This window comes from Macaca fascicularis, chromosome 11 (assembly GCF_037993035.2).
Source record: "Macaca fascicularis isolate 582-1 chromosome 11, T2T-MFA8v1.1".
Lineage (NCBI taxonomy): Eukaryota > Metazoa > Chordata > Mammalia > Primates > Cercopithecidae > Macaca > Macaca fascicularis.
In genome coordinates, this window is record NC_088385.1 from 60,006,417 (window position 1) to 60,033,749 (window position 27,333).

Below are 27,333 nucleotides of genomic sequence, written 5' to 3' on the forward strand. Positions count from 1 at the left end.
CCTTGAACCTGGAAGGCAGAGGTTGCAGTGAGCCAAGATCACGCCACTGCACTCCAGACTGGGCAACAAGAGTGAAATTCTGTCTCAAGAAAAGAAAATACTCCTTCCCCAAAGAAGAGCAGATATGCACATATGCATAATTGGAGGTGGGGACAGGCTTACAGACCTGTGAAGTCCATTCATGCCCTCCCAGAGATCCACAGGATCCAACATAAGAACCCACACCAGGCCAGATGCAGTGGCTCACGCCTGTAATCCCAGTACTTTGGGAGGCCAAGGCAGGCGGATCACCTGAGGTCAGAAGTTTGAGACCAGCCTGGCCAACATGGTGAAACTCTGTCTCTACTAAAAATTAAACAAATTAGCTGGGTGTGGTGGTGCACCCCTGTAATTCCAGCTACTCGGGAGGCTGAGGCAAGAGAATTGCTTGAACCTGGGAAGTGGAGGTTGCAGTGAGCCGAGATTGCGCCACTGCACTCCAGCATGGGCCTGAACCCACACCTGGTGGTTGTGGGAAACCCGGTCACTCAGGGTGAGTCCCCATGGCTCCCTTTCCCCCATCCTGTCCCCACCGCAATCCAGGCACATTTCATCCTGTTTTCTTCTACCAAGAAAGCTGCAAAGTCCAATCAATTACAAGCTCTCCCTACTCACTCAGCTTCCTCACCAGGTCAGCTGATCATTTCCCTACCACCTCCTAAAGGGAGCCACATCCCATGAGTTTCCATCACTTTATTTTGCAAAAATAGAAAACTCAGCAATATGCAATACAGCGGGGTACAGGGGAGATGTAAACAGAGGGGAGGGGACAGTACCCTGACCCCCCAAGAGAACACAGGGAGCCAATGGGAATCTTATTTGGCAGCTAAATACAAACTGGGGATTGGAGGAAGAAGGGAGGGGTCACAGGGGCCCTGGGCTCCCCCACCCAAGACCCCTGGAGGAAAGGGTCAATTCCAGGGTGTAAACAAAAGCTAATAAATAAATAGAGGCTTCCTCTGGGTCAGGGCAGGATCAGCTAAGCAGCATCCCCCCTCCCTGGGCCAAGCTGCTCTGGGGGGTAAAGGGTGGAAGGCACTAGGGAGAGAGGGATCCCCTGGCCCCTCTGTAGTGTAGGAGGGTCCCTGCCCCGATGGCTGAGATGGAGGGCAGGAGGAGCCCAAGGCACATGACAGGGCTGGGGGAGGGACTTGTAACGGAGGGCACAGGGTGAACTCTGCACCCGAGCCAAGAGGTGCAGAATGGACCTGCATCTATCTGTCCCTTTCACCCTCTGTTCCTGCCCCAGAAATGCAGGGCCCAGCCTGCCCCCACCTTGACCTGGCACAAGGACGGGGCACAGAGGCTAGCACACACCCTGCAGGTGCATCACACAGCATTAGGCACCAAGGGTAAGGGCAAAAAGGTGGGCTCAGCCCTTCTCCTTTGCCCCCTTTTTGGTCTCTAGTGTTCCTATTTGCTCCCAGAGAGCCAAGCACCTGGCAGAGGAAGGGGCTGTGGAATGGCAGGGTCTTCCTCTTGCCCTGGGGAGCCTAGGACCCTGGCACCTGAGGGGCAGTGCTGAGATTTTAGAGTCCAAACTCAGGCTCATCCCTCTGCCCTCTCTCCTGGTGGGAGCAGGGCAGGCCCCCAGGACTGGCGAGGGAGCCGGTTAGATCGGGAAGGGGATGAACACAGAGGCACCCCTGGAAACTTTGGCAAAAACAAGGAGCTCATTGGAAGGGGTGGGGAGAGGGCAGAGCAGGTCCTCCCCCAGTCACTGGCAGTCTGGGAGATGGTCAGTCTGCTGCCTGGAGCCCCAACCCCCACAGCGGAGAGGTCAGGGGCCCTGGTCAGGCTGGGGACTTCAGGCCCCCTTTGCCCTGGCCCCCGGGAACCTCATCCTCGCTAGAGGCATTGGGATGGGGACCAGGCTGCGAGGAGTCATCCTCAAACATTTCAGGGTTCTCCAGCATCTCTCGGATTAGGGGAGGCATCGGGCCTGGAATCTCCATCTTCAGGGTAATAGCCCTTTCAGCTCCTACAATGGAGAGGCAAAGAGAGAGGCTCAGGAGGACAGAGGCACATGGCCCTTCAGGCCATCTCCCTAACCTTTCTCAACTGCCTCTGACTCCCCTAGGGGGCGCCCAGCACAGGCCCACCACCTCTCTGTCCCCAGCTCATCCTCTTCTCACTAGGCTTCCTGGGTGCCACTCCTCTGCCTGGAACCTCTACCTGGCCTTCTCTACCAGGCCTGCTGCCTATTCATCCCATTCTTTCAGGCTGTCTCTTCAGAGAGCACAATGCACACAACTTCCAACCCCACTCCCCAAGTACCCCACTCTCGAATGTCCAGAGCTTGCCAGTTGTTCCTAGTCCTGTTCTCTTAATAACATTTATTACAACAGCTAATATTTATCAAACACAATGTTCCAGACATCCTTCTAAGCCTGGACTGTCCAATAGAACTTTGCAATGATGGGAATACAGTAGTCACTGGCCACATGTGGCAATCTGAAATGTGACTACTGCAACTGCAGAATGGAATTTTTAATTCAGCACAATTCTAAGTACACTGTATGTGTTATGGGGTTTTTTTGTTGTTGTGTTGTTGTTGTTGTTTTAGAGGCAGAGTGTTGCTGGGTTACCCAGGCTGGACTGCCGTGGCTATTCACAGGTGCAATCATAGCTCACAGAAGCCTCCAACTTCTGGCCTCAACTGATCTTTCTGCCTCAGCCTCCTGAGTAGCTGGAACTACAGAAGCGCACCATGGTGCCTAGCTTTACATTGTATATTAACTAATTTAGTCCTCAAGACAGCCTTACAAGGTGTGTGAAGAATAGCCCAGTTTACAAACAAGATAAAAAAAAAGTAAAGCAATTTGCTGAAGACTTTGTGTGTATAGATATATAGATATATGTACGTATATGTACTTGGAATTGTGCTGAATTAAAAATTCAGTTCTGCAGTTGCAGTAGTCACATTTCAGATGCTTAAAAGCCACATGTGGCTAATGACTATTGTATCCCCATCATTGCAGAAAGTTCCATTGGACAGTACTGGTTTAGAAGCAATTTGCCCAAAGTGTCCCACTACTATGTGGCAGAGCTAGGATTCCAGTGTAGATTGCCTGGATCTCGACTACTCTGTTCTAGTCTCTGCGTGTCCACCTGTCTGACCTGGGAGACCAACAGCCCTGGGAAGACAGAGAGGGGACACCCACTCATGACTCACCCTTAGTGCTGATGCCCCGGAGGTCGGTAATTTTCATGAGCATCCTTGGGAACATGTAGGGCTGGCTGGGCCGCCGGCGCCGGGCATATAGCCTCAGGGCTTCCAGCAGTGGCTCCTGCAGCTTGTCCACTTTTTCGGGCTCCTCCAGGTCCATGCGGTCTATGGGGACAAGTATAGTGGAGTTAGAGGGGAAGGAAGAGATGGGGAAGATACAGTGACAGATGGCTGATCCCCAGCGGGCCTTTTGGGAAGCCTGTACAGGGTTTGAGAACTCTGTGGATGGGGCCTGGTGCAAGAATTACCAGGGGAAGAGACTGCTGGGTCCTCCACGCCCCCTCCCAGTCAGAGATCCCGCATGGAGTGGTGGAAAAGGAGACTGAGCACTGAGCAGACGCCAGGGGGCGCCCCCGCACCTCCGCAGATGAGGCAGATGGCGCTGAGCAGCCCTGTCTCGGTGTCATCCATCTCCAGGGGCAGGAGCTGCCCAGCAAAGGCAAAGACAAGGTCTGTGAGGGGCCCGAAGCCGGCATTGTGCATCTGGGTCCGGTTCAGGGTCAGCCCGTCGGAGAAGGTCATAGTGTCCTGCTCTGGGGTGTACCTTGTGCAGATCCGCAGCATCTGAAGGTGGGAGGTGGAGGAGGGTTAGTGCTGTTTCTGAGGGATGGGGAAAAGAGGGAATGAGTGGAAAGTGAGGAGGTTAGGTCCCCAGTGAATGCAACCTGAAGCAGGCATGGAGAAGGCAGAAGTGGAGGATCTGAGGCTTGGCAGGGGTAGTCCTGGGAAGTCAGGAGGAGACAGGGCATCCAAAAGTCTAGGATCAGGTCATAGAGGGAGGGGCTAGGACAAAAAGAGAGCAGAGAAGTCCCCCATGTGTGGCAGGGAGTGCAAGGTAAGGAAATCTTTGCATGGATCAAGGAATTGTTGAGGGCCCCATATGAGGGTCGGGCTGTGGCAGGACCCACAGGGCCTAACTTACCAGGATATCTAGGCAGGCAGCCTTGAGCAGAGTTATCTGATCAGCAATGCTGAGCCCTGTAAAGCCAGGCAACCGCTTGGCAAACTCCACGATCTTGATGATGCACTTGGTGGCCAGCTCACTGAACTTGTCCCACAGCCCCAGATCTAGCTGCACGCGGTGGTCTGCACTGGAGTTCTATAGAGGGGAGGGGTAGGAGGTTGGAAGGCAAGCTAAGGTCCACCTCTGGAGACTGCCTTCTCCCTACCAATATCCCAAGCTCTCTCCTCTGCATTCTGATGCCTTCCTTGTCCTCAGCACCAGTCGATGATAACCTCCAACATAACCCAGCCCCATTCCCCGAAGTGAAGAGTGCCCTGCCCTCACTGGGCTCTGCCCATTCCTTACCGTGGTATACTTGCCCAGCTGGCAGAGCGAGGGGAAGGTCTCCTGATGGGCTTTGCTGACCTTGGTGATGAGCTCTTCTAATTGGGGGCTCAGCTCATAGCTGTCAGGTGACCCTTCTTCCTTCACCTCCTTCTTCTTCTTGTTCCGGTCATTTCGCACAGCTTGTGGGTGGAGGCACAAGGAGAGAGTCAGGACCCTCAGAGCCTCCCTTTGGGTGTCTTCTCTCACCCTAATTTAATGTGCTCAGTCCTTATCATGAATATCTATTCTCTGGCACTGTAATTAGTGCCTCAGTTTCCCTATTGCCTATATTAGCTCCTATTCCCAGGCTGGTTCTCCCCAGCCCCACCCAGGGCCTGCGGCCCCTGCTCCCTCCCCAGGCCATTCGGCTCCATCCTGCCCTTCCTGTCACCCTGCAGGAGCTGGGGGAGGGGGGGCAGGATATGCAGGCGGCAGGATATCCACTTATAGCCTTGGCAGCACAATGGTGGGGGGGGGGTGGAGAGGAGGAGCCACCCCATATCCATCTCTGGCTCAGTCCAGGGGAGGGGAAGGGACTGGCAAGCCCACCGGCTTCATTTCCCCCATGAAACAGGGGGAATGTGAGACCCTACTTATTCACCCATTCAGAGGAAGGGTCAAGCTCCCTGAGAGGGAGAATGGGAAACAGTGGGGCCTCCTGGGTGAATGGAGCTAATCAAACAAGACTGGCCTGGGAGAAGGCAGCACCCCAGGGCAAGCCAAGTCTCAGAGGTCAGGGAAATGGGAGTGGCCAGAGGAAAGAGGGCCACAGCCATAGGGTAGGAATGGAGTGCTCCTGCCCAGGCCAAGGATGGGAGCCTACCTTCCTTGGACATGCCCACTTCGAAGCACTTCTGTAGCCGGCAGTACTGGCAGCGATTCCTGGTCACCTTGTTGATGATACAGTTTTTGTCGCGATGACACGTGTACACCATGTTCTTCTGGATGCTTCGGCGAAAGAAGCCCTGGAGTTGAGGGAAAAAGACAGGGTCTCTGAAGCACAATGCTGGGAGTACCATCCTCTCACTGGCCTTGCAGGTTGCCCCAGGCCTGACATAATCTATTAACCACCTATGTGCAAAGCAGTGCTGCTCACACACAGCATCTGTGTGCCTGGTCTCTCATCTTATTCGGGTAACTGGATCCCCCGTCTGCCCACCCCCACCACGTACACACCTTGCAGCCTTCACAAGAGCTGACCCCATAGTGGTAGCCAGAGGACTTGTCATTGCACACGAAGCATGGCTTGTAGACCCGTGGAGGCGGAGGGGGCGAGGGCGAGCTGGGCACCATCTCCTCTGAGCTGGTGCTCTGTGTCTCCACCGCTGGGAGGGAAGCAGTGATGTGAGGGTCAGGGGAGAAGGACCCCACAGATACCCAGGCTTCCTCATCACACACACCCCATGTGCATTTGTTCCTTGGCCCACCGGTGAAAGCCATGACTACCACAGTGCACTAGTCCCAGCAGTAAGCACTGTCAGAATCCTCTAAACGACCACTGTTACCACAGCTTGCTGTGACCCCTAGTCCGCCCTCCACAGTCTAACCAACTTGTTCACAAGAATGCCAGCCCTCACCCTGTATGACATGTTTAATCCTCCAAATTCCAGACCAAGGCCATTCTGGAAATTGACTTCTCTGGGTCTGTTTCCCTAACTACAGGAGGTAGATAGAAGGGTTAAAGCCCTGCAGCTCTGAGCTCTCTAGTCACTCTCTGTCTCTTTGGTAGATCTTTGTCGGGTAGTCTACCTCCCACTGTCCTCCCTGTGGGGCAATAACTCTGGGGGCAGGTAGGCAATGACAGGCTTCCTGTAGCTGGCACTGGCCAAATGACCTGCTGGGATGCTTAGCAGGTAGACCAGGACCTCATTTCCTCTCCAGTAGTTCGGGGGGACAACTCCTCAGGCTTCTCTCTCACACCACCCCTGAATAACTGACAGCGGAGCAAACGGGGCACAGGTCTCAGGGGAAGACACACCACAGCCTTGGTTCACGCTTGAAGAAACTGAGCCACAAGAGGGGAAGTGACCAGCTCAGTGCCACACCACCAGCGGATCCAAGTGGCTGTTGAGTCAGAGAAGCTGGGGAAACGGAGACTGAGGTGTTTGCTCAGTTTCTCAGGTCTGGAAGCCATTGGAGGTGTAGCAAACTGGAGAAGTCAGGTGACAGTAGGTAAATGGGACTGATGGGGGAGGGGACCTGTTTCTGGACCCTCTCTGAGCTTCTGTCTTCACTCTGAAAATACCCAATTGCAGCTCAAAAGGGCTCTCAGCCCCACAGTATGGGGAGGACATGCTCTGCTCTGTTCAAAGGCTGCCGGTTAAGTGTGTGTGTGTGGGTGCGTGTGTGGTTGGTCTTCAGAGATTCCAAAAATTTGTAAATTATTCACCTGTACGACCTGTTGCCCAAACCTGGAGGACCCAAGTTAATGCAAAAAAATTCCTAAGACCCTCCCTAAGGTGTGTCCCATGCACCCACCTCATGAACACCTTCTCCCCTCTAACCCTCTGCAGCCCACCTAGTCAGAAGTCCACCCCAATGCAGCCAGAAGGGCGGAAGGAATGCCCAGGATGCCAGGGTTCCAGGCTAGCTCCACCCACCCCACAGGAGGGAAGCCCTCCCCACCCCCAACACACATACATTCAATTAGCATAAGAATCCTGCCAGAGTGAGATTCCCCAAAGGAAAAGGAGAGAGGAGAGGGGGAAAAAAGGGTGCCTGAAGTCTATTCAAGACTAGGGACGGGGGCTCCAGGAAGGGCTAGTGCTGAGAGATGTGGGGAGGGCTGGAATGCCTTTCCCAACCTCTCACTCCTCAGACCCACCACTGTGTCCTTCGAGGGCACATGTTCTACCCAAGGCCTGTGCGTGGGGTGGTGCTCACTCTGGCGCTGACGCCCTCCCTGCCCGCAGAGCGCTGCCTCATTTCCTCTCTTGCGCAAGGGCCTGGGTGTGGTCAGACTGGCATGGGGCAATGCCAGCCAATTATAAGACTGGGGGCCTTAGGGAGACAGGCCCGGGGGCAACTTTTTCCGTCTAAGTGATACTGTCACATCCCTACCCCCTGAACCCTAAAGTGCAGCCTAGTGGCTCCGAGGTCAATCTGCGAGGTCAAGGCCCCAGAAAGCTAACTGGGTCTACTCCAATCAGATCCCCTCCCCAGCCTGGGGCTTGGACCCCACCGTAGGGATGCTGCTCCTGGGTTAGGCAGGGGCCCCTGCTGGGGAGGATGGGGGTGGGCTCTGGGGTTTTCTCCTTTTAAAGCCCAAATTGCTGAAATTGAGGAAATTCCTGACCAGGCTGCGCGGAGCTTCAAACAAACTCTTTATAACCGGCTGTAAACGCTCCCAGCTGTGAGGCCCAGAGCTGAGCAGCCCGGACTCACAATCTAGCACACACCTCCTTGGAGACACACATACTCACAGGTTAACAACACGCAGGGCACCAAAGCAGGCATATTACAATGGGCTTCTAGAACCCTCACTAGATTCTGGCACAGACGCAAAGTCAGAATAGAGACACACTCACTCCAGCCACACCGTGGAGGTAGATGTACCAGTCACAAGGCTGACACACAACACCCAGCACTTGGCCACACAAGGGAACAGCTCTACCGCCAGACAAACACCCCAGCCTGTGCACGCAGCACCAGGACACCAAAGCCTCCAAACAGGCACACACACACACATATCCAGCCCACCCCCACCTCCCAAGCAGCCTTCCCTCTGAAAGTGTGTGGGGGCAGGCCTGAAACTGGCTTTGTGTGTCCACCAGGATCCCAAAGGCCAAAATTATTGGTCCAAATTAAAACGCAAAAACCTACTGCCAGTCAAGCCCAAAGGGCTTGAAGAATTCCATAGGCCTGAGAAAAGACAGGGTCTCCGCCCAGCCCCCAGAAGCCCTACCTGGAAGATTCTTTCCATCTCAGCACCCCTACAACATACAACATACCCCAACTCCCCGTTCTATTGGGCAATGAGAAGAAAGTTAAGAATTCACAGGGATTTGCTGCAAAGCAATAGTTCCATGTTTTCTCGTTTCTTTAAATGACACGCTTTTAATTCTTCCCCCACCCCACCCAAAAGTAAAGTAAAATAAAGTCCGGTCTCCTTGTTTGCCATCTCCCTCTTCCAGCTTCCCAGTTGTTAAATTTGAGCAGCTCTGCTCAGGAACCAAAAAAAAAAAAAAAAATCCGAACTTGTAAACAGCGCTGCCTGGTGCCAAGGAGCGAGGCGCGTTGGCGGGGGCTTGGTGACCTGGCGTGCGCACTCCCCCAGCGCCCGCCGCCCCGCCCGCTGCCCGCCCCTTCCCACCCTTCCCAGCGTGCCCCCAAACCCCTCGTCCCCGGCCGTCCGCACCCAGGCTTCGAGCACATCCCAGCCCAGGGTAAATTTGGGGGGTGTTCCAGGCTCTGCTCCTGGCCCCTCCCCACACCCCACCCCCTCCAGGCACTGTGGCCCAAGCTTCAAAGCCGCCTCTCATCTGGACTTCATTTTTACTGCTTCTCAGTCCCCAGCTTTTTATTACTGCTCTGGAAAGGGGTTCCATCTCCCATTTCACGGAGGGGGAAGATAGATATATGGGGACCCAGCAATGGTACTCGCCCTGCCGCTGTCAACTTCAGGCCGCCCCCCACCACACACACAGACTTTGCTTTAAACTTTTCGCTTCCTGCTGAAGTTGTGTGTGTTGGAGCCATAGGAAAAAATCATCTCTCTGCATATAACCGCATACACGTTTCCAAACATTTCTTTTTTTATATGGAGAGTGGTGTACAGAACTCAGCCTTCTCCCTCTTGTGTGCACAACCTTTTCCACCCGGCATAACACACAGGATGCACTCTCGAACACAGCACTTTCCAAAACCGCCCCCGCAGCCACGCAGGGGCACACGCCCTCCCGGCCTCACGCCATAAACATCCCCTCACAGGCCATGTGGACCTGGCAGCTGTCGCAGGCGACACTGGTGGAAAGACCCTTGCTCCCACACCCACACCACCTAGGCAAGGCGCTGCACACTCCAGGGATTCACACGCTCTGCAAACAATATTTTTAACACTGCCAGCTTCCCACATGGGCTTTACAAACGCCACCCACTGTCCTGAGTGTCATATCCTTCCAGGGCCACGGACCTGAAGGCGCAAACTACCCACACACCTCGGTCTCCCCCTATCCCCAGGAACTCTGGAGTGGCATCAACCACAGGTTCGAGCTAAACACCCACCATAAAAACCACACACACTCCAAACACTACTGCACACACGCAAAGGAGACGCTGAGGCCCCCACGTTTAAAGGGCCAGTACCTTACATAGAAAGGACCAGAAGCTCCTCCTTGCACCCCAGTTCCACTCTTTACACACGGAAAGAGTAAATCCCAGCCTCTCCTGCACCCTACACCCCAGCCCCGGACTCGGGTACCTACATTGCAGGCTGGTGGGTTGCGGCCAGGCAAAAGACTCAAGTCCGGCGAAACAGGAGCCGCCGGTGGCTCTGCGCAGCAAGCCGGTCCCAGGCCCGGCCGCCCCGTACAGCCGTCGCGGACCCGGGGAAAACGTTTCCATACAGTCGTACATCGCGACCCGGCTTGGAGGGAAGCTGGGTGCTAGAAACACCAAGGACCCGCAGCCGATTCCCCCTCCTCCCCCGGCGGCGCCCCGCTCCAGCAGGGGGGGAGGGGGAGGGCTAGCATAGGGCGCTGGGCTGCATGCGGGGCAAGGGGTGGGCGGGGAAGAGGGGGATCCCCAGCAGGGGAAAGGGACTGGGCGGGGCGCGAAGCTGGGGCTGCCGCTTTAGCCTCTGTCCAGCTCTATCTGGGTGCCTCGGCAGCTAGCAATGGGGAGACCTTTTTAAAAAGCGAAGCCCGGAGGGGTGGGGGGTGGGGCTTGGAGAGCGAAGGGGGCCGGGCACCGAGATGAGCAGAGCTGAGAGTGGAGCGCACACATACACATACGTACACTAGCTCCGCGGCGCGCGCTTGCTTAGACACACATCCGTGCATGCATTTATCTCATCAGGCACCAAGAATTTGCAAATATGCAAGAGTGCACATACATGTGAGCACGCATATAAAATCATGGGTGCACACACGTTTGTGCAGACACCTTGCTCGGGAGAATGTTTGCAAGCATACTCTTCACAGCTTATAGGCTTTGCACGCATTTGCACTGAGGCGCGTGCCCAGGTCGGGGTTGGAGAAAGGAGTGGAGGAACCAAGCATAAGCATTTCCTTTCAGAGTTTTTCCCCTCCTCAGACTCTCCCTTTTTCACGCTAGTCAATACAGGGGTGTTAAGGATGATTGGGAAGAGGGGAAAGTGGAGGTCCCCGCGCGCTGCTGCTCTCCTGAGGCTCGGGACCTGCACTACCTCCACCCCTCTCATTCCCAGGCCTGGCTCCGCCCTCCCCCTCCGCGCGCCCGCTTCAGGGCCGAACAGTGCATTCCTGCGGCTCGGCGCGCGCTGCCTCCTCCTTCCTTCCCGTCTCCCCACCCCCGGTCCGAGGGCCGGAGCGCGCTCCCGCCGTGAACTCTCCGGGAACCCCCCTCGGGGCGGGTGGCCGAGCGCGCTCACCTCCTCCTGACCCGGCCCCGCCCCACCCCGCCCAGGCCGTCTCCACCGCGGCCGCGGAGTCCCCCGCCCCCTCCAGCGCAGCCAGAGTCTACCCCTCCTAGCCCGAGCAGTCCGCCCTCCACCGCGGCCCGGGCCGCCTCCCTCCGAGTCCCCGAAGCCCTATCCTGCAACTGACGCTCCCTAAGCGCCTCGACTGTCTCTCTCGATGCTCCTTCCTCGAACATAAGTTCACTTTTAGAGCACAAAACTACCCCCTAAGCTGTGCCTGCCGTGCCAACTGCGCCTCGATGAATCTGCCCCTGATGGCCAAATCCCCTCCTCCAGTGTCTGAATGCCAAGGGCTCCCTCGGCAATAGGGGCGCTTCCGGTCACTGACTGTTCTCAGGGTCTTTAAATACCCCCAGCCTAGGCATAAGTGCCCTCCCTTCGGTCCCACGCTAGTGCCCCTCAGCTCTCCAAGGGCCGCCACACTGTTCCCTGGGTTGCCCCTTCCGGCACTGAGCGCCCTCGCCCGGCGGAGAAGGGGGTGAGGTGGGCGGGGGTTTGGCCACGTCAGAAGTTTGCCCTGGCCCGGCAAGGCCGAATGGGGGACCCTGGCCCCGGACAGCGCCAGCGGCGGCGACTCCCGGAAACCGCCCCCTCCCCCGCGCCCCGCCTTCAGCCGCCGGGTCGCCCGGCCTGCCTGCCCAGCCGGCTCTGTCAGCGCCGCTCACACGGGCAGCGCCGCGGAGCGGGAGCGGCGCCCGGCCCAGCCCTTCCCCCGCCAGGCGGCTATGGCTGGGCCAGGGCGGGGCGCGCTTTTCTAAGAATCTGTTGTACCGGGTGGGGGGCGCACTGGGGGTGCTGCAGGAGTGGGGCGCCTGTTGGAAGAATAAAGGGCAGGAAGGGGTGCCAGAGTAGGCGAGGGATGGCGGGCGCGGGGGAGGGGTAGGGGCTGCCGGGACTGGGAATAGGCCTGACTTGTGGATGGCGGGGAACCTCGGGGTGGCAAGAGTGACCGGTGGGCTTGAAGCAGGAATGGGGAGGGAATGCACTGCTCTTTCCAACCCAGTGTAAGCTCCCTCCTGCTCCCCCAACCCCAAATACCCATTTCTGAATCCAGTCACCCCCACCCCACAAAAAGAAGAAACAAAGAAAATAAAGAGAGAGAGAGAGAGAGAGAGAGAAAGAAAAGAAAGAAAGAAAAGAAAGAAAGAAAGAAAGAAAGAAAGAAAGAAAGAAAGAAAGAAAGAAAGAAAGAAAGAAAGAAAGAAAGAAAGAGAAAGAAAGAAAGAAAGAAAAAAGAAAACTTTCTGAATCAGAATCTGTCCAGCGACAAACAACAAAAACAATCAGTTAAGTGCAAAATAGGGAGTACCCCCGAAAACAAGAGGGAAAGAGCCTTGATTAGTCAACTTCAAGCTGTCAGTACCCCCCTTCCCCCTCAGAAATCTGAAAGGTCCCAATTAAGTCAGGCCTGCCTGGTTGGTAATTAGAACCAGAAGTGGCCAGGCCACAGGGAGGGGGTTGGGAGGAGGGCACAGGAGGAGTTGGGGGAGGGCTCCAGGAAGCCATGAGTCCTCAATAGCCCCCATTTCTCTTCACCAGATGCACCCCACTCCTCATCACCCCATCTGTGTGTGCATCCCAGGCATTGCATGGAGGGGGTCCTTAGGACCAGGCATTAGGGCATCAGGCCCTCCCTCCCCATCAACCCTGACCCCCCCATTCTAGACAGATTTAGTACAGCCTTGGGGAGAAGGTAAGAGGATGGGGGATCTAGTGCCCCCTCTTTTCCCCAAAGTTTCTCCAGACCTTATTGCAGCAATTAGACCCATTAGCCTTCTAGCATTTCATGGGAACCAGATGTTCTCCGCCATCCTGGTGGGAGTATGAAGGGGGGCTGCTGCCTGACTCACCCTCTTCCCTATGATCCCCACCACCAGGGCACACCCCCCTCCCAGCTAGAGCCCCACAAAGGCATAGTCCTAGAGGCAAAGAGGAGTGTACCCCTCCCCAACTAATAAGGCCATTAGCACTCAGATTCTTTCGGGGTCACCCCTCAGAGCCCCTGCCACCCTGGCAAGGATGAGTTTGGCCAGGAAGAGGCAGAGCAGGGACAGCTAACTCCTTATGCACCCCGCCTTTCCCTTCTTGCCACCTTCTGGATGGGGCTTGAGGATAACTGGCTCTGAATTCTTCACGCTAAATTCTCCCTTTTTTCTAAAACCCTCCCTCGAAAAGCTGAAAAGGGGGCATTTCAAAGTAAAGCAGGCCCTGCCAGAAGGGTGAGTCCTGAGGTAGGAGTCCCACCTGAAGGGAAATGGGAGGGGGTCTCTGGAGGAGGGGGCAGCAGAAGAGCAGAAGAATAGGGAGGTGTGAATGAGAGTGGGGCCCAAAGCAGGGATGTGAGGCGCGCTGGGCAGGATGGGGGCTGGGACCGGGTAGGGGGCCAGGAGAGGGGGGTGCAGCCTGGGCCCTGGCGGCGGCGGCTTGCCCGGCTCCCCCCGCCAAAGAGGTTTCCTGTTGCAATCAAAGCCCCGTTTGTGTCGGCCTGGAGCTGGAGCCTGTGCCGGAGGAGGAGAGACCAGGGAGGGGAGGGGAAAGGAGGCAGTTGACTGGGGTTTTTTCCTGGAGGAGGCCTCACTGCTCACTGCCCTTACCCGCCTGCTTGTTCTCCTTGCTTCTCTCAGTGCCTGGCTTCTCTGTGTCTGCACCTTTGCGCCTGGGTAGCTGTCCCTTGTCTTGTCTGTGAGTCTCTCTTTTTCAGTTTCTTTTAAGCAAGACTCACTCTCTCTCTGTGCCAGCCTGTCCTCAGTTTCCCCATGTGTGGTAACTTAGTGTGGTGAAGTCTGGGGTTCTTGCCCCAGGGACAGTGGCCCCATGGCCAGGGCAACATCGCTAGGTTCAGAGGACAAACTGGGCTAGGTCGTCAGGACCACAGCTATCTGCTCAGGAGTGGGAGGAGGGCAAGGCTTCTGTTCTCTCTCATCAGACTCTGTTCCCTGTAGAAAGCAAATCTAGAACACACTAGGATTCACAAACATAGAGATACATAGGGACACAGACACCAGGGGTTTCATGCACATGCATGAACACACACGCACGCACACACACATACACACACCCCTCTGCTTTCCATGAGCACAGGCCTGTGCTTGCCTCAGCAACATGTGCTCCCCTGAGCCTCCCATCCACCACCATGCAGTTCCGAGACGCCTGCCTCACCCGCTTCAGACCCCGAGACAGCCCCAGGAAGTACAGCAAGACTTCAATTCTCAACAAGGATGTCCCCAAGGTGCCAGGGACCCAGTAATATCCAAGAGCCAGCCTCAGGGAGAAGTGCCAGACCTCTTCAAGGGCCACCTCTCTTAGTCTGTGTGTGAGAGAGAGTGTGTATGTGTCATCCACAGAATAAGGGAGAGGGTGATGAGACGCACAAACTCAAGGTGAGTATGCCTTTGGCATCAGATTTAGGCCTCTAAACCCTCTCCACTAGATGCGCCCAGCCAAAAAGGGACAGCAGGTCAGAGAAATGAGAGAGGACACTCTGTCACCCTTCTGCTACTCTCCCACTCTGGAAGATTTCCCAGACTCCTGGGTCTCTTCCTCTCCCCTATGTCTTCCTCTCCCCTATGTCTTCCTCTCCACTACCACTAGGTGCTGCATGCCCCACCCCCAGTTAAGCCACGTAGGGACCCACCCCCAAGCCTTCCCCTCCTCCCTCCTCCTGCCACCTCCCTGCCCAGGCCTGTCCCTCCACGCTAGCCGCACCCTCCCCAGCTACCTGCCCTGGCTCTGGCTCCTCCCTTGGATTTCTCCTTTCAGCCCCCTCCTTCAGCATGGCCTTCGAAGATGGAGCCCAGTCTGACCACTTCCCTACCTTGACCTCACTTTGAACCCTGACCTTGATCTCAGTGTGTCCACAGCACAGGAGCACAAGGGGGACGTCACTGGGGACTGGCTACTAGCTCTAGCGTTGTCCCCACTACCATTCTCTCTCCTCTCCCTCTCCACTCCATCTCCTTTACTTGCCTCTCCCAGGACCTGGGAAAATCAAGTCCCAAGAGGCTGAGTTGTAGGATTCGCTGCCAGAAGTACATTCATGTGGGGAGGGTGGTTCCTTCCCACTTCCCCAGGTCCCTAGGACAGATTCGTGGGGTGAAAATGAAGTCTGGGGAAGCCCAGCTGAAGTTTCCAAAAAGGGCACTTTGTGCTCTCTTGTTCACCTACATGCCACTCAAATAACCCCTGTTGGACTACAGACATGCCACCAGCAGGCTTCACCAAACGCCAGCCACAGCGTCAGCAGCACTACGAAATCCCTCCTCACTCCTCACACTGACTCTTTGTTGCACACACTGGAATTCTTTACATGAGCAGAGGCTCAGGGAGATGCTGTGCACACACAACTGCATCAAGTCTGGAGGCACCACACACTCACCCCTTCTCCAGATGAACACACTCTTTCCACTGGAGCTGCCAGCCCAGCCTAGTCGCCCCTTTCACATACAGACACACAACCCTCTGCATGCCCCCTCCTGGAAGCAGGGCGCCTTCTCTTCTACCTCTGTCTCTGCACTTGTGGAGCCATGAAGGATGTGCCTTTATCTTTTTGTCTTTTTCTCTCCAACTCTGTCTCAGAAATTGCCCTTTCCCCCGCCCTTCAATCACCTTCTCTTGTCCCCAGTTGAAGCCTTCTCTTAACCAGCTTGGCACCCCCACCTGTAATGTAATGGCCTGGCCAGGAGGAATGACTACCAACTGGGAGGAGAGGGGTCCCAGAGGGAGGAGGAGAGGAGAGGCCCAAGCCTTGCCTGCTGTCAGCACTCAAAGGCTTAACCCAAAGAGGGCAGGCCTGGGGAACAAGTAGGGATCTGCACAGCATGCAGGCTCTATGCCAGACCTGCAGGGAGGGGAGGAGCCCAGACCCACACCGATGGAGGAGAGGATGCTTCTGGAACACCCCCCTCTGCCTCTGGATTACTTATGGTACAAAAGCTACCTTCTTTGCAGTCGTTTCTATCCTCCCCAGAACCAAGAAGCACAGTCTCCTGTCCCCACACATCTTTGGGGACCTGGCACAGGATTTCTTTCCCCTTTCTGCAGCCTCCACGTAATTCAAAGCAATTTCACCTTTTTTTTTTTCCCTCTTTGAGACAGAGTTTTGCTCTGTTGCTCAGGCTAGAGTGCAGTGGCACGATCTTGGCTCACTACAACCTTTGCCTCTGGGTTCAAGCGATTCCCTCAGCCTCCTGAGTAGCTGGGATTACAGGTATGTGCCACCACACCCACTAATTTTTGTATTTTTAGTAGAGACAGGGTTTCTTTTTTTTTTTTTTTATTTTTTTGAGATGGAGTCTCGCTCTGTTGCCCAGGCTGGAGTGCAGTAGCATGATCTCAGCTCACCGCAACCTCTGCCTCCCAAGTTCAAGCGATTCTCCTGCCTCAGCCTCCCAAGTAGCTGGGATTACAGGCACACACCACCACACCCGGCTAATTTTTGTATTTTTAGTAGAGACGGGTTTCACCATGTTGGCCAGGCTGGTCTTGAACTCGTAGCCTCAAGTGACCCACCCACCTCGGCCTCCCAAAGTGCTGGGATTGCAGGCGTAAGCCACTGCGCCCGGCCTAGTTTCACCTCTTGATCACAGAACCAGGTGACTATCCTCCCAGACTCTTCTGCTTCCCATTCTGGCTCCCCACAACTCCCAACTGCATGCAGGCAGCAGCTTCACCCTGCACCAGACCCACCCCCAGCTTGCCCACACAAAGGTGTGCCCCTCTACTACTTGACTGACCCAGGAGGCAGTTTTAGATACCCGCCCTCCAAGTTTTAGGCCTGCTACCTCCCTATCCTATTTGAACAGGAGAACTCTCATTTGCAAACACTTCCATTGAGTCCACATCCAAACTCCTTCCTCACCACCACTGCCACCCTCTGTTACTCACTACTACTCCATTAGGCCAAACCCCTGTCCCCTGCCTGTCTTCCTAACTAGGGTGCCAACTCTTTTACCATCCACCCTCTAGATGCCCTCCTGTTTCCATTTGCCCTCATTCCCCAAGATCCCTGAGACTCACACAGAGAGGCCATCTCCTTGGGGAGGTCAGGCTGGCCCAGGCCCCGGAAGCTAGGGCTCAGCATCTCGAAAGGCGGAGACCCCCTGAGTGCCCCTGGGAAGGCGAAGGGGAAGCCTGCCCCTGGGTAGCCAGATCCAGGCCCCAGGGCACCAGCCGCAAAGAGTCGCTCCTTATTGGTGGCCATGGCAGCTGCGGTGTGGGAGTCCCCTGGGGTCTGCAGTGGGCGGGGGAGGTCTTCAGCCACAGCCCCTGCCCATGCCCACTGCCCCAGCCTGGGAGGCTCCGTGCCTGCCCTGCCTGGCCTGCCCACTGGGCCTCCAAGAGTCCTAGGGAGAAAGAGAGGGAAAGGAGAGATGAGAGAATGACCACTCTGAGGTTCCAAGCCCCATGACCCTCTCTCAGTTGCAGTCTTCTCCCTCTGTGCTGCTATGGTTTATCCTGCCCTGGCTCAGGGCCCTCGCAGTGTGGCAGAGAGGGCAGGGCAGGGGGTTATGCAGGCTCTGAGAAACTCCAGAGGAGCTCCAGGAAAGGGTAAACGGAGGTCCCAAGGTGAATGATGGTCTGAAGACTTCTGGTGGAGAGAACTCCTAGACTGGGAAGTGATCATGAATCACCACAACTGGGCTAAGCGTTTGACCTACCCCTCACATCAGTCCTGTGAACTGGGAGTTAGGATTCCCATTTCACATATGAGGAAACTGAGATGAAGTGACTGGCTTAAGGTCACATGGCTGCAAGTGGGGGAGCCCAGATTCAAACTCTTTACCATCCTGGAGAAAACAAACATAACTCTGTTATTACCTGGGAGCCCTACAGCTCTCTGGAGAGGAGTACAAGGCAAAGGTTGGGGGACAGACTCTAGAGCCAGACTACCTGGACTGTACCCTACCACTTGCTAGCTGTGGAACTTCAGGCATGTTAATCTCTCTGTGCCTCAGTTTCCTCATGCATCACTTGGGACTAATAATAGGGCCTACCTCATATGGTCGTTGTGAGGACTAAATAAATTAACCAATGTCAAGTGTTTGGCATGATGTAGGGCACATAGGGAATGCTATGTAAATGTCTCATATTAGTTCTCTTTGTACCTGATTTTCCTCCATAGCTCTGCTTTAGTAAGCACTTCCCTCTCTATTTAACACTCCCTCTTCCAGTTTCCCTTCCCAATTCTTCCTGTCTCTAATTTTTCCTCACCCTCTAAGCCCTCTTGTACCCACTGCTTCAAATCTAAGGATGTTGATGGAACCACACTTGTGCCAAATGTATGATGCCAAGGAGCTGCTTCTTGGTCAGCTGACTTTACTTCTCTGCCTCCTTTTCTCTCTCTCTCTCTCTCTTTTGAGATGGCTAATGTTTGTATTTTTAGTAGAGATGGGGTTTCTTCATGTTGGTCAGGCTAGTCTCGAACTCAGGTGATCCGCCTGACTTGACCTCTCAAAGTGCTGGGATTACAGGCGTGAGCCACATGCCCAGGCATTCTGCCTCTTTTTCTTTCTTATCCCTGGGCTCCCTATTTCTGGGACGTTCTCCCTGCATCCTCTCCTCCCCCAAAGTAGGCTTCCCTCTAAGAGTTTAAACCTGAGCCCAGGGGAAGGGGAGGAGAAGGAGGTAGACAGAAGATGGGAATCCTAGTGCTAAGTAGGTGGTTCCTATCCTGATCCTCTGACAAAGGAAAAGGTTGGCTTTCCCAGGAGCCCCAGAACTTCTCGCCTCTCTAGGCAGTCAGTGGGCTAGGGAGGAAGAGTCACCCCAGCCTGGGTATCTCCACCAGCCAGAACCATAACAGACTGCTGTGAAGGGCAGAGAAGGGCCAAGAGACTAAAACGCAGAGAGACCACGGGGTGGGCAGGCCCAGAGGAAGGGGATGGATATATCTGCCTTTCTTTCCATCAGTATTTGCTTCTAGGATCGATAGCTCTCAGTCTTTATACCTCTGGTTTTTATTTTTGTTTTTGCTTGTTTTTCTTTCTCTCCTCTACCTTGGCCTTCAAGCCCTTGAGGGTAAACTGTCATGGAGGTTACAAGAACCCAGACCCCAATGCCATCACACTTCACTCAGCCCTTATGAATGAAGCATCCCCTGCCCCTCACCATGGCACCACCCATACACCCAGCACCCTCAAACTCTTTAACCCAGTGTTTTCACAAGCCCTAAAAGTCTGAGCTCCAAGCCTCCAGGGTCCCTCTCCTTTTCCTTCTCCTATTCCCCTCCGAAGTTCTCACCCCTAGTTAAGCCCAGATGGAGCCAGGAGTTCGGGGCCCCTGAGGCCCCTGGGCCACAGCTCAACTGGCCAGGCCACATTCCAAGTGGATTAACCCCTCCAATGACAAGGGTGAGAAGCTACTAGAGGACTCCCCCATCCCCATGTTCCCCAGACTTGGCTTAGACTGGGAACAAGGCTCTCTGCCTTAGCCCTCCTTGTCTTTGCTTCTCAACTACCAATGGGAAACACAGGCCTGCGGGGAGGGCAGTGGGGGGTTCCCACAGAGGGATGCTCAGCTCCTGATCCTCACCAAGGAATGATGCTGCATGTGAGCCAAGGAGAGTTGTCCCTGGCCTTCCTCTTATTTTGCCTCAGAGAAGGGACTTGGGAGTTGAGTGAAGAGAGGAAGGGGACAGAGATTCCTCCCACTTCTGAGCCTTGATTCTCTCTTGGCTGGGAAGAGAAGGGGAGGGTCTTAAATCTAGGGTAGAGGAATGGACTAAGGAATAGAAGGCAGTGCAGAGTAAAAGGAAATCCTAAACTGAGGCCCCAGATGCCTTGGTTCTTTGGGGGACTCGTGGAAAGTAGAGAACATTCTTCCTCTACTAAGATGCCATCTCAGATGGTGGGGCAGGGGGGATGACGGACTAGGGGAGAGGGGCTTTTACAAAGCTGCTTCTCTTAGAGCTGAGGTGGAGTTGAGGGGAGGGCATGGATGAAGGGGGCTGCCGGATGGAGGGGGGTGCGTTTCCCTGCTGCCCTGCCCGCTCCAGAGCCTGGAACAAAGCTGCTCTTGTCGGCCACTCTCCACCCGCTGCCCCCCTCCCCTCTGTATAAACACGACCACCTTTTTCCATGACCCCATCTCCAGCCTGGGCAGAGAACCCAGGCATCCTCTGCTCTAGCCTGGGCCCCCAGCCTGCTCCCCAGGAGGCAGCAGTGGGCCAGGCTTCCTTGGCCTCGTGCCATCCCTGGGGGAGTCCAGACCCTTGAGTCTCCACCTCTCATCCCCAGGTGCCCTCCCTCCACCCTACTAGCCCCAGGGAGGGGCAGTGCCCAGGAGGCAGGCAGGCAATGCCAGTGGAATGTGTGTGGGCATCAGAGGGCATGGGCAGGGTGGGGCAGAGGGGGGAACTGGAGGTGCCAGTTAGGTGGCTTTCTGAGCCAGGGGTGGGGGTGTGCCGGGATGTGGGGGGGCGTGCCCCATGCTGCCTACTAGGCTGTAGGCCACAGTGCGTGTGTGTGTGTGTATGTGTGTGTTTGTGTGTCTGTCTATATGGGATACCCAAGCTCCAGGCACCCTGCACACACTATCCCCACTCCCCTGTCTTCTCTCTACTTGCCTCAGGGATATGAGACGCTGGCTGTGGTCCTTGACCCCAACTCAACATCTGACACTAAGGGCAGAAGCCTCAGACTTGAGGACTGGGATTCCAGCTGCCCAGGACCAGAGCCCTAAAGCAGGACAGTCATCTCAGTTTTTTGCCCTGAAGACCTCCTACTCAGGCTCCCCTGCCGCCCCACCACCACCACTAACAACCAAGCATCTTCTTACCGGCTGGCCGCCTGCGGAGACTGGCTCCTACATACTGGGTCAGGTTGAGGGAACTGGGCCGTAGCTGCTAAAGACAGAGAGGCAGCGTCAGTGGAACTCTGGGACCAGCACTCCTGGGTCCCTGTCCCGGTCTTCCTGCTCTTTGTTTGTTCCATTTGGGCTTCCCTCAAGAGTACTCCAGAGGTGCCCCCCGCACCTTGGCTGGAGGGAGCCAAGGCTCGCACCTGGGCTGGGAACGTGTCGGAGGGAATCCAGAGCTTCAAGGAAAGTTCACAGATCCCTATCCTATGCACTAGTCCCTCGGAACTGCTGGACGCGGAGGGCCAGGCTCACTTGCCTCTGAATGTTTTCCTTGCCTTCTGATGTCCAAGGTGTGCCATTCCACTGGAGAGGGAGGAACTTGGACCAGCATGGAACATCAAATCTACCCATCAGAGCCCGGGGGTAAGGGGGTGGTAGTCTTTCCCCGCAAGAGAATCCCTGTCTTCTCTCACATTCCCAGCACAAAAATATAAGGAGGAATGCCCCCGGCTGAAGACTTCCCCAAATGCTCTCCTCTGCTATGCACCAAAATGCAGGGCAGATGACCCAGCCCATCCTCAGCCTGTTAAAATCTTCCCCATTCCCTTCCCACAGCAGGGCTGGCCCGGGTCGGGGCAAGAAGCCCCCCTCAAGCCCGGCGGCCAGCCTGGCCAGCCTCTGGAGGACATTCGCCCGTGCGGCTCCTCCGCGCCCCTTCCCCCAGCCGCCTCGTCGGAGGACCCAGGCGACGGAGCGGGCGAGCCTCCTTCCCCGCCTGACTCACCTGGAGTGGGAGGGGGAAGGGAGGCGGCGGAGCCCCGAGGTCCCGGCGTCGGGCGGTCTCTGGGATGGAGCGTCGCAATGTCCGGGGCTCGTGGTACTGGGGGGCTCCTGGGGGGGCACGGCTTTAGGCTGGGACTGTCCCGGGGCCTCTCGGAGCCCGCCCGCCCACGTGACCGCCCCAAAATATCCGACACATTTTCTCCCAAACCGCACACTGACTCTGCAGGCGGGGACACGGAAAATATTTTCTTTCTTTTTCTCCCTCCCCACCCCCCCCACCTCCCTCCCTGCCCAGCTCCCTCCTCCCCCTCCCGCCCTCGCTCCTCCCTCCCCTGCCTGCCCCTGCCCGGCTCCCTCCTCTGTGCCCTGGGGCTGGGGGGCGGAGGGATGGGTGGGCGGGAGGGGGACAGGGCGGGGCGGCCCGGGACGCCTGGGTCTCTGCCCCTCCCATTTGCTAGGCTTCCGTGACTCCATCCCCTGGGAGGCCGGGCACGGCTGGCAGAGGAGGTCAGTGTCCTGGCCCCGTGATGCCAACCCTTTCTCTCTGGCACTTTTCTCCTTTCTGCGTTTTGGGGGGACTAGTTGTCTGTGGCCAGGCTGTGACTCTTCCGAGGCCAGTCTCTGGTGCCTCCCCAGGGTAGGCAACGGGGCGCTGGAATGGCCGGGCAGAAGTATGCCAGATCTAGAATAGATGCTTCTGCCCTTATTCTTTGCTCAGCCTTCACCTGCAGGTCCAAGTAGCCTCTCCCTTCCCCTAGCCCACCTCAGTCCCTTGGTCCCAGGAGCAAACTGGTTGACTAGTGGCTGTTGTTGGGGGTGCTGAGGCCAGGGTTCACAGACATCTTCCCTGTGGAGTTAGGGCGCCTAGGTCCCTGGCTGCCAATGTTGTCACCACCTTTAGGCCTGGATTTGGAGGGGGAGAGGCTGGAGAGGAGGGCAGGAGGAACTGTGACTGGGAGTGGGAGGAGCCTTGGGCTGGGTGTGAGAGAGAAAGCACAGGCAGAGGGTGTGTGTCTGCCCTAACCAGCACCGGCCTGCCTGCCTGCCTGCCTGCCTGGTAGATGTGCCATGAATGCTTTTGACTCTGGGTGTGTGTGTGTGCGCGTGCGTGTGTGTGTGCGCGCGCGTGCGCGTGCCAGTGCCGAGAGTCAGTGTCTACGTCTGATGGGGGCATTCTCTGCTTCAACATAGACTCTCAACCCTAGAGTGCGAACCCAGTGGTTTCACTCTCCATTCCACTGAGGACAGGGGTAGAGAAAAGAAGGGGTCTGTAGTCCAAGCTGTGTGCATGGATCCCAAACATTCCCATGGGGACTGGAGTTGGGAGGGAGAAAGAGGAGGAGGGGAGGATCTGAGCTAGGCTGGTAGGCTGGACAGACATAGCCAAAGTACTTTCCCCAGCAACGCTCGCAGGGTGGCCAGGACCCGGGACACAGACTTCTGGGTCACGTCACATTTTCCGTACTGGAATTACTTGGCTCTCTCCTTGCTCCCCTCTGGGGGCCAGGTGTCCTCCCTCCTGGGAAAGGCTGCTTTTGGTAGCCAAAGTCAGGTGAAGGAGAGGGGGAAAGAAGAGGCATGCTGTGGCTATCTCAGGAGAATGCGAGACGGCAATGGGGGTGCAGACAAGCCCTCCCTTTCACTCCAGGGATAGGAAGAGCTGGGAATAGGTACTCCAGGGTCCCGTCCCCAGGTGGCCTAGCAGCTGTTGACTTTGCTTGGTTACCCTGGGAGCAGCTCTCAGCAGTGTGGGAGAGGCGGGTGTCAGGGAGTTGGACCCAGGCGTCCAGGCTGGGGTGGGATGGCGCCCCGCCTGTGTGGCAGGGATCCTGCCAAGAGGCTGCAAAGTTAACCCCTCCTGCCCTGCCCTAGTGGTGGCTGGCGGGAGGAGGGCGGGCCGGGTTGTGGTTTGGGAATGTGGCCCTAATTTTCCCCTCCCCCTTCCAGCACATCTGTACTTGGTTTACAGTGAATGAGCCTCCTGTCCTCATGAACCAGGCGAGGGCACCACTCCCTCCCTGGCCGGGCATTCTGACACAGAACCAGGCACCACCCGTGACACTCTCCTCTCCCTGCTGAGTTATCATCTCGCTGAACTCTTCCCTTCTCCTCCTGTGGAGGGGCTTCGGATTGGTCCCAAAGATCAACAGCTGGAGCTCTGACACAGTGCATCTAGGTAGCATATGGGGCCAGGGAAGCTTAAATCGGGGGACAAAACACTTGGGGTAGCCTCTGAAGACAGAGGGAGTCAGAATTCCAACTGTCTCTGCCCTCCCTTTGTCTTGGTTTGTCTGTCTGTCTGCCTGGGTCTTTGTCTCTGGTGGGCGTTTGTCTATCCATCCGTCTTGGTAACTGTAGCTCCTCCCTTCTGGCGGCCTCCTCGTCCCCAGCCGACGACAGCAGCCAAGCAGCGATGCCCAGGAAGACCCGCCCTATGCTGGCCCCTCCCCTTGGGATTGCCACTGCCTCCACCCCCAGCCCCTCTACCGCCCCTCCCCAGGACCCAGTGATTGGGGTCTGTTCACTGCAGCAGTTTGGAAGTCAAACCAAGCAGCAGCAGCAGATTGGGGGACAGGGAAGAAGGGCATTGTGAGGGCTTCAGATTCTTCTCCCCAGCTTGCAACAGAGCCAGCTTTCTGTCCAGAGATTCCAGGAGGAGGCTTGGGAAGAGGGCTACCCACTCTGGAAACTGGTGGAGGGGGCTCCCCTCATTCCTCTTTCCCTTGGGTCATCCCTATTTCTAGGCTTTGCTCGGTTTGTGGCTGCTCCACTCTGTCACCCTGGCAACTTGGAGAAATGATATCTTGGGGGCCCTAAGACCAGGCTTTGCTTGCTCCCCTCATCCCAGAGCAAAGACCAAAAGGAGAGATTATGAGGAGAGGAAAAGGATGCAGATATCTGTCCCACCTGTCCTGAAAGTCATGGGGAAATGACCTGTTCAGTGTCCTGATGCTGGAGGGGGTGGACAGTGGTGAGGATGAAAATTGCCCCACCCTAATTTTCACCCTCACCCCCTCCCAACCCTCCAGCATCAGGACACTGAATAGGTAATTTCCCCATGCCCAAATCTGGTGGTGTGGGGGATGTCCTATGCCATACTCAGAGGTGTCTGGCAGATGTCTATGGGGGGTGGTGGGGGAGCTGTGTTGCAACCCCCAAGGACATCATTAAGGCATGGAAGTGCTCTCAGGGCTTGGAGACCAGGGCACCCAGGGAGAGCGTGATGAAAACATGTTTTGTACAACATGTGTCCTCTCTTTTCCCTTCTTCCTCTCCTCTCCCACCTCCTCCCCCTAGGCAGGCTCTGTGCCAGTGCTGATGCCAGCCCTGCCTCTGGTGCTTGCTCTACTCCATCCCTTGTACCAGGCCTGTTCTGCTGCTTGCCAGCTCGTTGACTCTCCTGGTGAGTGAGTTTGTGTGTGGAAGGTCCTTACCAGCCCCAGTGCTGCCCAGAACCCCACATAGAATAAGGACATAATTTTGAAGCTCAGGATTTTAGGATTAACCTAAACAGCTCTGGGAATTTCTTCCCTGAACAGGCACCATGCATTAATTCAACAAATCTTTATTAGGCATCCACTATGTGATAAGCACTGTGCTAGGTTCTGGGAATACCCAGGTATGGTCCCTGGCAGGTTCACAGTCTGATGGAGTCAGATGTTAACCAAATAATCCACAAAACTGCAACTGGAATAATCAGTGTGGAGAGGCATGAGGTACCATGAGAATGGAGCAGAGGAGCATTCCCCCCCTGCCAAGATCAGGAAAGTCTTCGGAGAAAAAATGAGGGGAGATTAGAGAGAAGGAAGGGCAGCGAAATATATGTGCTGCTCAAGAGTATGTACAAAGGCCCTGGAATTGAGGTCCTGGCCCTCAGCCAGTTGCTCCCCCAAAAAGAAGAGGGTCTTTTCATTCCTGTGACCTGCTTGGATTTCAATATGCCATAAGGGAGGGATGGTAAGCACCTCCTCGTGGCCATAGCAGGACGCTGAGATACCAGAATGCATTCATTTCCTCCAGAAAGGGAAACAGACACAGAGAGGGAAGACGACTCACAGGCTGAGACTTGAGATTATACTACGGAAAACAAGGCCCCATGCTGGCAAATCCTCCAGGGTGAGGGATTCCTGCATTTGCCCAGCTGGAGCCTCACCAGACAGAAAGGCTTCTCCTCTGAGCCTGCTTTACCATGCCCCAGCCCCCCCTCCCCGATCCAGCCCTGACCTGTCCCACTCCCTGGAGCTAGCATGTCTGCCTCCACAGTTGCCTGGAGTATGTGTGAGGTGAGTGCTACAGGTGTCTGCCAGCCAATGTGTGGGTGGATGTAGCTGTCTGTTTTGCACAGAATCTCCATCCAGGGGATACGGGGTTCTCTCTCCTCTGTCCACTGGAGAGCTTCCAATTCCTCCTACCCAGACACCAAAGTTTCAAGTTTCTTCCTTTCTGAAAAGGAATTGGGGGCCCTTTGAAAGAGGGAGCAGGCTTCTTTGTGGCTGTGCCTCCTCTAGAGCCAGCAAAGAGGTCATGGAACCAATGGGGTTAAATCCCAGCCCTGCTCTGACCCACTTTCCTCCCTGTGCCCACATCCCCTGGGGCCAGGGTGTTGGGTGGGGCCAGCCTGGCACCCCCACACCCACACCTGGGACTTCCCCTGGATGGAAACTCCCAGAACCCAGGCATCCTGCTTCCCCTGCCAACTCCCACCAACTGCCTGGGTTCTATTCAGCTTCAGTTAGATCTCCCTGTCTGCCAGCCTTTGACCAAACTACATCTCTGCACCAGCCCACCCTTTGATGTCTGGCTGCCCCTTCTGGTGGACTCCTTTGAAGAAAAGATGTGGAGCTGGGGGAGGGGGTTGTGGAGAAGCCATCTTTTATTGAGCACCTACTATGTGCCAGGTATTGTGCTAGACATGTACATTATCTCATTTAATCCACAAGTCAGGGAAGTCCAGAGAGCCAGCAATTATCATCCCCACTTAACAGAGCAGGGAGTAAGAACTGGAGAGGTTAAGTGACTTGCTCAATATCACACAGCTAGGAACTGGCAGAGCTAAGATGGGAACCCAAATCTTGGTGGTCGTGAGCTCTCTTCACTATAGCAGCGTTCCTCCACTTCCCCTGCAGCTGCCCACTTCTCTATGGGATGAGAGACTTAAGAAATTCAGTTTAATCCAATTCAGCAAACATTGAGTATCTGTTATGTGCCAGGTACTGACAGGTACCAGAAATAGAGATCACTGTCCTCGAGGTCTGGTGGGAAAGACGAGCATTTGGAAGTCCTCTAATGTCAGCATAATGACCTGAACAAGGTGGCATGGAGCTGAGAAACAAGTGGTACTTTTATTTCCTCCTTCTGTACAGAGCATATAAATACATTATAAACAGTATACAGAATAAATGGAATAAAGTCAATACCTACTTCATTGCCATCCAGGTCAAAAAATTGAGTATTTCCTATACTTTTAGAAATTCCCGGCCGGGCGCGGTGGCTCAAGCCTGTAATCCCAGCACTTTGGGAGGCCGAGGCGGGCGGATCACA

The 27,333-nt window shown here is 55.7% G+C and overlaps 1 protein-coding gene across 3 annotated transcripts; it reads right to left on the minus strand.

Annotated features, from left to right (window-relative positions):
* Positions 1-717: 717 nt before the first annotated feature.
* On the minus strand, positions 718-22,008 carry RARG (retinoic acid receptor gamma). 3 transcript variants are annotated; one of them, XM_074006962.1, is made up of 10 exons: positions 21,794-22,008; positions 20,989-21,052; positions 17,230-17,555; positions 5,775-5,923; positions 5,422-5,563; positions 4,578-4,738; positions 4,191-4,367; positions 3,628-3,832; positions 3,215-3,373; positions 718-2,020 (listed from the first exon to the last, which is right to left on the minus strand). In XM_074006962.1, the coding sequence occupies exons 3-10, from the start codon at positions 17,411-17,413 to the stop codon at positions 1,833-1,835; spliced, it is 1,365 nt and encodes a 454-aa protein (XP_073863063.1). In that variant the 5' UTR covers positions 17,414-17,555; positions 20,989-21,052; positions 21,794-22,008; the 3' UTR covers positions 718-1,832. The 3 variants fall into 3 exon arrangements, with proteins under 3 accessions (XP_073863063.1, XP_005571045.3, XP_045221263.1); XM_005570988.4 differs by having other exon boundaries at positions 20,989-21,055; XM_045365328.2 differs by lacking the exons at positions 17,230-17,555; positions 20,989-21,052; positions 21,794-22,008 and adding an exon at positions 10,022-10,454.
* Between the last annotated feature and the right edge of the window lie 5,325 nt (positions 22,009-27,333).

Bases quoted from the DNA above. Each gene is read 5' to 3' on its own strand.
- RARG (XM_074006962.1), bottom strand. From the start codon at position 17,413: ATGGCCACCAATAAGGAGCGACTCTTTGCGGCTGGTGCCCTGGGGCCT. The intron at 5,924-17,229 runs GTGAGTCTCAGG...CTTCCCTCCCAG, and splicing joins CAAGGAGATGGCCTCTCTGT to CGGTGGAGACACAGAGCACC. The intron at 3,374-3,627 runs GTGCGGGGGCGC...TTGTCCCCATAG, and splicing joins CATCTGCCTCATCTGCGGAG to ACCGCATGGACCTGGAGGAG.